Source organism: Engraulis encrasicolus, chromosome 6, assembly GCF_034702125.1.
Source record: "Engraulis encrasicolus isolate BLACKSEA-1 chromosome 6, IST_EnEncr_1.0, whole genome shotgun sequence".
NCBI classification, from domain to species: domain Eukaryota; kingdom Metazoa; phylum Chordata; class Actinopteri; order Clupeiformes; family Engraulidae; genus Engraulis; species Engraulis encrasicolus.
Window position 1 is genome coordinate 39,880,409 of NC_085862.1, and position 11,545 is coordinate 39,891,953.

An 11,545-nucleotide genomic window follows, 5' to 3' on the forward strand; every position below is an offset into this window, starting at 1 on the left:
CCCACTGAATTCACCCCCCCTCGCAACATGACATGAATTCGCCCCCTGTGTTTAACATACAGCAACAGCACAGGCGGCATGGCAAGGACATTGACGTCAGGTTGACTGAATTTTAATTAAATGTACCCATCACCCCACACAACCCCACCATTTCCACAACCTGCTGTTACCCCCACCCACAACCACCCCCTCTCCTCTCTCCTCCATCCATTCACCTCCTCCCTCTCTCCTCCATCCATCCACCTCCTCCCTCTCTCCTCACTCCTCCATCCACTCACCTCTCCTCTATCCTCCTTGATCCCCCACCCCCTCCCTCTCTCCTCTCTCCATCCACTCACCCCTTCCCTCTCCTCTATCACCGCCCCCCTCTCCATCCTCCCACCCCCTCCTTCTCTCCTCCTCCATCCACTCACCCCACCCCCTCTCCATCCTCCCTCCCCCTCCTTCTCTCCTCCTCCATCCACTCACCCCATCCCTCTCATCTCCATCATCCCCCCCTCTCTCCCCTCTCCATCCTCCAGAGTCTGAAGGTGGTGTTCCGGGAGCCTTTGCCTGCCCACCAGGCCCCCAGCACCAGCCCGCCGCCACAGCTGGTCTCCATGTACCACCACCTGGAGTCGGTGGTCAACACCGCCTGCTACAACCTCTGGACCGGCCTCCTGTGACCACAGGGGAGGAGGAGGAGGAGGAGAGAAGGGTGCAGGACGACAAGATGGGAGGAGAGACGGGACAGTCCTCGGGGATGGAGGGGGGATGAGAGGGGAGGAGGAAGAGGAGGAGGATACAGGAAAGGGGAGGGAAGAGAAGACAGGCCTGTGAGGAGGGGGGGAAAGCAGGAGACAGAAGAGGGAGGAGAGGATGGGTTGATGGGTGGATAGCACTGGGGTCGTGATTATGGCCTGCTGCTGTTGTCAGGAGGTAAACTGTGCCTAGAGTATTACAGGAGCGGTTGGAGCGTGTGTGTGTGTGTGTGTGCACGCTTGCGTGTACTGTGTGTGTGTGTGTGTGTGTGTGTGTGTGTGTGTGTGTGTGTGTGTGTGTGTGTGTGTGTGTGTGTGTGTGTGTGTGTGTGTGTGTGTCAAGGGGAGAATGTTGTTGCTGCTAATGCTGCTACTGCTGCTGCCATGTAGTGCCAAACACCTTACTTGCCCTCCACAAGAACCCTGCTACCCCCCCATCCCAGCCATCCACCCCTCCCTCTCCCCACCCCAGCCATGCATACCTCTCTCTCTCCCTTCCTCCCTCCCTCTCTCCCTCCACCACCTTCCTCGCAGGCACCATCGATCTCATCTCAGTCGCTCTGCACATCCCTGAGAGAGAGTGGAGCGCTGTTGTACCACAGCGCTACTACTAACACCGCACTGCCACTGGAACTGCCAGGCGGAAGGACGGCCAGCAGGCGGGGGGGCAGCAGCTGTGTTGTGTTGTTGTGTTATCACTGACGAGCTGTTTCACCTGAAGGAGGCTACTGGAGCACCAGAGCCCTGCCGTGTGCCGCAGCCGTGGCACTTGGCACTAGCCTGCCAAGCATACCACATGTGAGGGGGTGGAGTGGAGTGGAGTTGGCGTTGGCGTAGTCAGGGCGTAGTGGAAGGAGGTGGTGGTGCAGATTGGTGACTCGCTTGTCGACCATGTGCCTCCGAAGGGGGCATTTGGAGCCCACCGCCATAGGGCACTTTACTGGCACATACAACGAGCCGAAGGTTTGGAACACTACCTCACCGCAAAGATGTGTTTTATTTTGCTTTTTAGGTTTTTTTGTTGTTGTTGGACAGAAGGACTCTCTACACTGAAGTGCTCACTGTATCGGATGTGTCGGGCGCTTCCCATTTATGCAATTATGTTGCCTTGAAAGACTAAAAAAATATAAATGTAAAAACAAAACTGGTGGCCTGTGGGTCACAGGAATGCATGCCTTTCTTGTCGGAGAGAGAGAGAAGAAATAAGGACTACAGTGCCACATGGACTTTCAGAGCTCTTTAGGACAGCGCTGTTTGCCGAAAGCAATTTTTCTACACTTTCTGTCTCTTTCCGTCTCTCCTTCCTCTTTCTCTTTCTCATTGTCTTCTGTCTTGAGCCATGTCTTGTGAAACATAGCTACCCATATACAGTACATTTACATGTGCACATCTGATTCTACTTGAGTGTGTTTGAATGTGACGCAGAACTGAAGCCTTATTCTCACCATCACAGGTGACTGGAGCATGGAGAGAGAGTCATGGTATGAATGTGTCAGGTATGCCTGTTCGATTGAAATGATCAAATAACGGTTTAGTATTGCATTTCAAACCCCTTTACATGTTTAAACGTGTACAAATGTTGATAAATAACTGGTCACAGCCCCCCTTTGCCCAGGGTGTAGTGCGGTATAAAGCTGGCCAGGGAGAGCTAGTCAGGTGCAGGGAGAGAGCTGGGGAGCAGCAGGTGTGGATGTTGATGATGGGCCAGTAGGCCCCAGTAGGTCCAGCTTCACCTCCTCTCAGCCGCACCGTCTGCCTGCTCCCTCGGCCCTCTGCAGCATTGTTTTCTCAGGCCGTTCTTCTTCTTCTTTTCCTTCTCCTTCCTTTACTTTTACTTCTTCTTTTTTCTTGTTCTTCTTTCATTTCTTCCTCTACTTCTTCCTTTTGTTCTTTTTCCCCTTCCTCTCCTCCTCATCCATTTATTCGGCAACGCTAGTGAAATTGCCGCTGCCGTCGCAGCTGGCAGTGGTGGGTAATTGATTTCCGCCCACCATTTTGTGTTTCTTACAATGTCAGCCTAGTGCGCTACCCTAATTTCCCCCCTCACTGCCATATCTTCATTCCAGAAGTGCCTACCGTCCTTCTTACCCCCCCTCTACCCACACTGACCCACCCACACCCTACTTCCTTAACGACGCAACAAGAGCAGTGTTATTATTGTGTTGACCTTGCGAGGAGATTCTGTGAGAATCCAATTAGGCCTCTGATTAATTCGGGCACGGTGGAGGGCTACGCAGGCTACCAGACCCCAGTTTACAAAGAGCACCGACAGGATGACTGAGGGGAGCTACAAAAACACACACACAGAATTGAAGACTGAAGAGGGTCTGGTTTGTCTTACTAGCCATGTGTGTCCAAATTTGCCACGCTCAAACCCTGTCTGCACACTTAAAAAAGGAATCCTGGAGCTGTTGTTTTTTGCAATACTGAGTCTACACACATCCCAACTTTCACTTGAAGGAAACCAAAAAATAATTAGGTGTTTTTTTTTTCTTTGTGTATGTGTTTTTTAATGAGTTTCCCTTTTTGGGGGGAATGAAATAATTAAGCACTGACTTTGGGCTTTTATGCGAGACAATGGACATTTGAAGAGTTTGTTCTGTGAAGTTGAAACACTGGATATTTAATGTAATCTAGTTCTTAATAATGCAACAGGCTAATGGTTGGCATTTCATTTATTGGTTGATATTCTGAAACAGCGCTATAATGGAAAGTGATTTAAAAACAAAAAAATAGGTCTGGAACTGTTGTAAAATGTAAATTATGTACTTACAAGTGGATTTGTTACAATGAAATGCAAACACAAATAAAAATCCGAACGGTCAGTTTATGAGTGGGGCGTTTTCAAAAATCCACCTTTTTTTCCCCTCAGTAAATAAACACTCAAGAGTTGGCATATCCTAAAGCCCTCTCTAAGCGCTCTGCCAGAGAGTATCTTCATTAAATTGTAATGTGTAGCGGGAGCAGGCTCAATCACTGGACAGACCAGACCTTCAGCCCAGGCTTTTGGCTGCCAAACTCTATTCTGCTGTAATGGAGCTTGGCAAGGATGAGTGGATGAAGGGAAACGAACGTGTTGGAAGAGAGAGAAACTTCAAAGGGCTCTCAGCCATCTCGTGTCAATGTCGATGTCATCCTACGCACTACATCTAGCCCTGCCAAACACACATATATCAGATCATCATACAAAGACAACTACTGCTCAGATCGAAAGATTATGTTTATTTTTTAATTTGCGAAAGGGGAATGTATATGTAATGTACATAATTAAACGGCTATTAAAATAAATCTTTTTTTTTTCTTTCACATGCTTGAGTATTGTTGCATGTTTGATCAATAGTGTCTATAGTTTTCCATTGTTTGTAGATCTGTCATTCTATTACCATTAGTATATTAAATACAAAAAATATGACATCTCTTGATCCAACATCAGCCTGATTAAAATGCCTAAGGAGACGTGCTCACACCAGTCCCCAGCAGTGCAGTGCTCTTCAAAAATCATGGCACATTTTGCTTGTGCTGTTTGGCGTCTTCACAGGGTGGTCATTACAGGCTGTCTCTTCTCAACACTCTGGTCATGTCTTGTCTTGTCTTTACCTGTGAGAGTTTAAGTAATCCTGAACCCACTTCAAACCATCCACTGTGGAGCCTGAAAAACACAAGCAGCCATCGCTTAGATTTTGAACTTCCTGCGCCAAGCTGTTTCTGGATTGTTTTTCCCCCTATTCTTTTTTGTAAAGTGCATAACAATCGTTACCTTGTATTCGAATAATCCCAAAGGGGGAACACAGTCTCTATATTCATACCAGAACATGAAGTGGCCCGCTTTCATTGAAATTACTTTCATTGTTATAACATTAATAGGTTTAGGCTGCCTTGCCTTTCCAGCAAAACACACTTTTGGGCTGTAATAAGCAAATTCGCCTCTTCCTTCCCATTACTGACGGGGGGGAGGAATTGTGCAAATTGAAATCTTGTTTCACAAAGATGTGTTAAGTTTTTTTTTTTTAAATTAAAAAAAAAGAGTGGGGAGACCATTAACAGTGCTTTTAAAATGAGATCCTACCACAAATTTGCGATTTATCCCCAGTGTGCATCACACTCCTATCCACACCTTGCAAAACTGTGAGTACCTGACAGCCCTAATTATAATTGTCATTGTCATTTCAATCACACGCTTGACAGATTGGAATTGACACTTTAGACGCGAGCTATGTTAGTTATATCAGTGTTTCTCAACAGGGGTGCCGGGGCACCCTGGGGTGCCGCGGGCCCCCCTCAGGGGTGCCACGGAAACCTGGCTGATAAATAAATTATGTAATATAATATGATAAGTTAATGCTAGTCAGTGGAATCTTTCATCTGCCATTTACGCACAATAAAGTAAATATAGGTCGCCCCAGTCAGCTGCAACTTCGAACGTAGGTCGTGTAACATCTCCAAATGTGTTACTTTTCTAAACTTGTGTGGTATCGGATGCGATGCCATGTTACGGCTTGTTGGTTTGGGGTGCCTTGAAATTTTTCATTAATTGAAAGGGTGCCTTGCCTAGAAAAAGGTTGAGAAACACTGAGTTATATGACTCATGTAGAGGTGTGTGATGTTAGACTGTTAATCAATCAAAAATATTTATATAGCACATTATCATACATGCATGTCATTCAATGTGCTTAAGAATAGTGAAAAGATAAGGGAAAAAACTATATTGTGTGTAGTGTGTTAGTAATTGTGTTTTGGCGCACAAAGAGATGAATAGCAGGTTTCTATGGTCAGTGCTTGAGAGGGGAAGGTGCTTTATAAATCAGGCCTGAGACAGAAGGCTATGTTTAACATTTGGTAGGACATGGACAATTCCAGGCACAGAATTATTGATTTCTGCCCTGTGGATTGTTTGAGGGGTCGGATGGGAGTTTGGTGTGTACAGGTATGGGATGGTGAATGCATGCTGGCTGTGAGGAATATGGAAGTGGCTTGTGTCACAGGTCCAGACCAATAAGACCATTGATGTGTATCTATACATGATTGACAAAGACAGAAATAACTATGCTTGCAGTCATAACTGTTGTATCTACTTTTAATCTGAAGTAGCGCACTGAAAATGTTTAGCCATGCAGATGTGTGTAAGGTGATGCAGAAGTGTGGCTTTGTGACAAAATGACTGCTTATTGCCATGGACACTACGTTTCAGCATCTGTAGTGCACATGTATATTTTGCTGTATTATTAGTTTGCAGGTGAGTGAGATGGCACCTCACATCGAGCCACATGAAATGCTCAAAATGTATTTGTTCCTGGTCTCATTAGGATTTGATATGTTCTAGGGTATGTGGCCAGACTAAATGAGAAGCAAAACTTTGTACAGCGTCGTGGGCAGACCCATGCAATGCATGTTTCAGAGTGAGGAGTCCACACACTTGAAATCCTTTTTTTCCCTTATTAGTCCATGATGACAGAACTATGCTTCGACCATTGAGGTCCTCTACAGACTCGCTGAATGGTCAAAATGTACTTCTACCATGGAATAATAACACAAATAAAAGGATTTCAAGTGTCTCATCACTCTAAAATTTGCATCCGCCTTTGTCACAATTCTTTGGGATGTGTGCAATCTTCCTCCTCAACCGGGCCCAGGCTGGGTCGTTGGTGCAGCTTACCCAGGGGTTTGTATTCACAGCCGATGTAGCCCTGATATCCCAGCTCCTCCAGCAGGTTGAAGAGGTAAGGAAAGCTCAGCTCTCCAGCGCTGTCTGGCTCATTGCGGCCCGGCACCTGTGCAATCTGAACATGGCCTACAGTGGGACACCCGTGACAACATAAGCAGCCAGTTAGTCATACACTTCAGCAACTATTAGGTACTGATTGAACATAATTGTATACACACACACACATTGGATGGATGGGCTTAATGGAGAGGCTTTTAAAGGCTTTCACCAATGTCAACACAGATTATTTCCTTGATGTATGTGCGGTCACAGACACTTATGTGGGGTCGCACTGAGGACAGAGATTATTGATACTATGCTGTTGCTGAACTTCTCTGGCTACAGTGTGGTAAAGTGAGAGGCTTACCGTGTGAGATGGTCTGCATTTACACAAGTATATTTGATATTATTCTTTCTCTCTCTCACACACACACACACACAACAAAACAAATGCATGAGTTAACAAACTTGCCGATGAGGGGAAAATACTTCTGGATATTCTGTGTTAAGTTTCCATCCATTATTTGCCAGTGATAGACATCCTGTGTTGGGGGGAGGTGGGGGGGACAACAAAATGGCTTCTGTCAGCAAAGTCTGGTTCCGCAGCAGAATTTTGTGGTGATTTAAAGAAGCACTCTTTCCTCCTCCTTCACACACACACACACACACACACACACACACACACACACACCATCCCACCCTACCTTATCCACATCCCCACCCTTCTCTTTTCTCTCTCTCTCTCTCTCTCTCTCTCTCTCTCTCTCTCTCTCTCTCTCTCTCTCTCTCTCTCTCTCCTCCCTCCTCCCCCTACCGCTGGTTGTTGTGTTTAATCATACTTCAGTGCAGTTTCTTGGCTTTTATGTGCTCAGTGACAGCTCAAAGCTCCGAGCGGCCATTCACAGAAACGTTCCGGCATGCGTCTACCTTGCCCAGCCTGCCTGCCTGCCTGCCTCCTGTCAACAAACCTATGAGCTGCAGGATAGGTAATGGACTCTGCTGCTGCTCCGTCAGCATCTCACAGAGAAGAATTGCTTCTTCCTCTTCTTTTCTTTGTGTGTACGTGTGACTTTGTCTAGTTTGTCTGTCTGTGTGTGTGTCTGTCTGTCTGTCTCTGATCTCCAAAAGGTAGACAGAATGACAAAAATTGCCGAAAGGACCGAAATATCTTTAACATCATTACTAGGTAATGAGTGGACTCGGTGTGTAGTTAGAATTAGGAAATGGGATGTACTTTAGGAATGTCCAAAACAATGTTTTACAGAGATAATTGTCAAGTCCTGCAAGAATTCAGCAAAGTGTCACTTTTTCTGTCATCATGTTTTTGTTACTCTGCTTTAGGCAGCCATTTTGGAGCCCATTATATATGAATTGTGCTTATTACCGCCGACCAGCATGAGTAAAAATCGATAAACTGCGGTCACTCCCAAAATACGGGCACATTATTACTTTTCCACTAACCTAACTGGCACACAGCTCCTCTAAACAAGCACAGATGTAGAAAGTACATGTCATAATCCATTTCCTCCCCGCGCCTCTGCCTGTAGCCCGGCGCGAGGCCTTAAATGTCTCCCTTGATTGCTCTGCATCGAGTGCAGCGCGCGCACTTACCATCTGCAGTTTAATACTGGAGTGACTGACTTTCTGCAAAATCTCAGCCGCTAGGAATAAACAACAACAAGAAAAAAACAAAGTCCTTTTAAGAGAGAACCACAATGGAATACTTCACAGTGGGGGAATAATAGCTAAAAACAATATACAGAGACACTTGAGTCAAGCAAGCCTTAAGCAATTTCAGCAATGAGTGAGCATTTTTACCCTGATGCGGAGAGTTGAGGAAGTACTGCGGGTCTGTTATCCTGGTGTTGATGGGCTCAATCAGCCCCAGCATTCCTTCCTGTTGGTGGATAAGGAAAGGACTCAGACAGCATCACACAAAGTTAAGAACAATAGCGGCTCTATTATCCTACAGCAGAAATCACAGCATACTCCATTATGTCGCGAATGTATAAGCCTAATTAGGCAGATAATTGTAATTTTCCTAAACCCATAAGGGTGATCATTTAAATTACAGCGTTGAGAGTCAGTGGTGAACTGCTCTGGGATTCCAGCCCTTCAGAAAGCACCAAAAGGCTAATATTATTTAAACTACAGTGATGCCAATGCTTTTCGACTGTTTTTTTCTCTTCATTCCCAATAGGCTGTAGAATTGGTTTCGTGGTCTGTGTTTTTTTTTTAATTATTGCATTACTGCTGCACCTCCTCCTCATACAATAAATACTGCATCTAACCAGTTAGTCTGTTATGCACACATCTGTATAATATATGAGAATTTACAATGATGAGACTGTACATTCATAAAAATGTAAGTCATGTTAAATCATATGTTTTACTATTTGACACAGTAATTTACCAAAGGTCTTTTTTAACAGTAATGATATATTGAAAGGGCAACAAAGGGCCCCATAACTGATATGGACTTACTTCCACTTAAAAAAACAAAAAACAAAAAATCCTGTTCATGTGTTAGATTTGCATTGTGCAGTACAGTTCATATCAACCCTTCAAACACTGCACCATCAGTTCTGACTGCCCTGTTTTCACTCTGTTATGAAAATGTTCTATCAGGACAATAAAGAGAACAATGTGAGGCCCAGATTCAACACATATGGTGGAAAGAGAACAAATAAACTGAAAGCCAATACACAACAATACAGAGGCCCAGAGGTTGAGGTGTACAGTAAAGGCAGTGGGATGCTGATGAACATCTGAGAATACTGGCTGTCTACAGCAGGAGAGAGAGAGAGGAGGGGGTAGAGAGAGAGAGAGAGAGGAAGGAGAGGGAGAGAGAGTGTCTGTGAGAGCAAGGGAGAGATGGTGAGAGACAGAGAGAGGGCAGCGGGAGAGGAAAGAGAGCGAGAGGATAGGGTCACCTTTGAGAGGACATCTGCAGCATGCTTCAGGTTCTGTACAAAGGTGGTCTCCATCTCCATGGTAACTGCGGAGCGGTCCGCCCCCACAGGTACCCTCCCTGCCATCAAGTGGATCCTAACCATGGCAGATGCAGCAGAATAGCAAAAAATGTTTACAGTGAGAAACCTGCACACATATAACACTGACACTGGAGAATCACAGGAGACACAGGCTTGTTTTTATATTGCTGACACTACAAACCATTGGTGTGTCTTACAAAAATGTAACACTGTGTGTTGTACGTAAGTACCTGGTGATACAAATGGTAGATATTTATATGAGAGACATTTATATTGTGAAACAGAAATTATTGTTTACCACATCAATTTAACAGTTTAGCAACAAATTATGTAAAATATCTCTCTTAATTGCATTATTCTCTAAGTTGTTGTTATTCGCAATGCATGTGTTATCTTCAAAACACTTGAAATGGATCCCAAGTAATTAATTAAATTCAAGTTAATATAAATGAATCCAAGTGAGGGGGAACAGACTTATTTATGGGGCAAGTCAGTGTTCTTTAAATGAATATTTATATTGTCAATTAATTTGATATTAATATTTATGTTCCGGGTTTACTGAGACAAATTTTAATAAAGATTCAGAACACAAACTCTTTCCCTTACAGTACAATTCCATTCAGTGTCAACCTTAATTACGTTGTCATTCATCACTTGGTCTTAATCTATTCCTATTGGTGATGGCAGCACAGGTGTCCTTTACTGCGTGCTCAACAATGAAGGTTGATTTATCAGATTAATATGCATTACCTTGTGGCCTACGGGAACAGAAGAAGTGTGACAAAAATCAATGAATTTGTAAGACATTTACAGATGTATGAAAGAAGTGGAGGCTACAGGCCTACTGTATAATTTCTGGCATTTTCAATTAGTTTAAAAGTGTTTCTATCATTGAAGGCTACACATGTGTAGTAACATAAAGTGTAACTATGTTTCGGGTGAAAGTTGTCATTTAAAAACAAGGTCACCATCTTTTATACTCATTCATTAACCCTGTGTGGCATGTTATGGATGCAGGGAATGTCACATTATTTGGGCCGCTCTCTGTGTTTAATTGTCCATAATAAATAGACTTCCTCGTGGTGAGTCATGTGTATACCTCTTGCAGTCCAATGCTTTGGCATAGTGCACAGCCAACTCCAGACCCTTCCTGAACTCCTGCTCTCTGCCAGGCACAGCTCCCAGACCCAGATCACCGGCCTTCATATCCCCTTCACAAGACACACACACACACATATATATATATATATATATATATTTAAAAAGCAGTGCTCTTTCATCTGGGTGGTATGAAAAGCTATTTTCTGGCTCATTTCAAATGAATGGAACCTCCTTGTGGGCATGTGTGCACCATGAGCTGGGGGTCAAGGTGCACCACCGGACAAACAGATATTGCCGCTGAACTCACACACCCACCATGTCACACATCAAACTTTGATAGTTTTCATGTATTATTGCACATGTTCAGGGGGAACTGTGAATAGAAGCTAGGGCTCACTTATTATTATAGTGGTAGGCCTATATAATAACAAGGGAAATGGACTGGAAAGTCTACAGACAATACAATATTGTATATTATTACAACAGGCTATAATAGCCTACATGAGTGTACTACACTACAAATACATATGAATATGGAACTTCGAATAATAACATGATGACACTAGATCAGAGGCAGGAATGGGACACCAAGCTTCGGGTTTTTGTCTTACCCGGAGGAGTATTCAGGAGCACAACTTCAATACCCGCTTGAGTCTTTGCATCGACAAGTTTGGCAATATCGCAGTCATATAACCAGGCTGCTTCTACTGCCCGAAAACCAGCAGAGGCTGCTGCCTGCAACCGCTGAGTGAATTCTGGTAACTCGGTAAACAACCAGGAGATATTTGCGCAGAATTTTAACGCGGGCATTCTCGCAGTCTCCTTGTCATTTGCTGTTCTGCAGAGAGGGTGTGAGCCAGAGGCCACATTTTCACATATTGGTATCACCTGGGGTGGAAAAGTCTATCAATGTTTTTTGTAATCCTCCATGCCTGAGGGACATTATTTGGTATGATAGCCCTCTGGAAGTGGTAGCTTTCTTATATTTTTACTCACTTTTATAATGACAC

At 44.4% G+C, this 11,545-nt stretch overlaps 2 protein-coding genes across 4 annotated transcripts in view; one reads left to right on the forward strand and one right to left on the reverse strand.

Moving 5' to 3' along the window:
- The window catches only part of szt2 (SZT2 subunit of KICSTOR complex), a 178,512-nt gene extending 174,947 nt beyond the window's left edge, over positions 1-3,565 (forward strand). For all 3 annotated transcript variants that reach the window (XM_063201598.1, XM_063201599.1, XM_063201600.1), the window contains one exon: positions 522-3,565. In XM_063201598.1, the coding sequence (XP_063057668.1) occupies positions 522-665 (144 nt within the window). In that variant the 3' untranslated portion in view covers positions 666-3,565. The remainder of the gene's footprint in view (positions 1-521) is intronic.
- Positions 3,463-11,345, reverse strand: hyi (hydroxypyruvate isomerase). Its single transcript, XM_063201607.1, has 9 exons — positions 11,147-11,345; positions 10,534-10,645; positions 9,375-9,489; positions 8,260-8,338; positions 8,053-8,102; positions 6,914-6,983; positions 6,394-6,528; positions 4,338-4,389; positions 3,463-3,895 (listed from the first exon to the last, which is right to left on the reverse strand). The coding sequence occupies exons 1-9, from the start codon at positions 11,343-11,345 to the stop codon at positions 3,877-3,879; spliced, it is 831 nt and encodes a 276-aa protein (XP_063057677.1). The 3' UTR covers positions 3,463-3,876.
- Positions 11,346-11,545: the final 200 nt, after the last annotated feature.

What these genes read in the sequence shown, in the direction of transcription:
- hyi (XM_063201607.1), bottom strand. Translation starts at nt 11,345, where the DNA reads ATGCCCGCGTTAAAATTCTGCGCAAATATCTCCTGGTTGTTTACCGAG. An exon ending in AAAGCATTGGACTGCAAGAG is followed by an intron (nt 9,490 to 10,533) that starts GTATACACATGA and finishes TGCCATGGTTAG; the next exon opens with GATCCACTTGATGGCAGGGA. An exon ending in CTGCAGATGTCCTCTCAAAG is followed by an intron (nt 8,339 to 9,374) that starts GTGACCCTATCC and finishes ATCCACCAACAG; the next exon opens with GAAGGAATGCTGGGGCTGAT.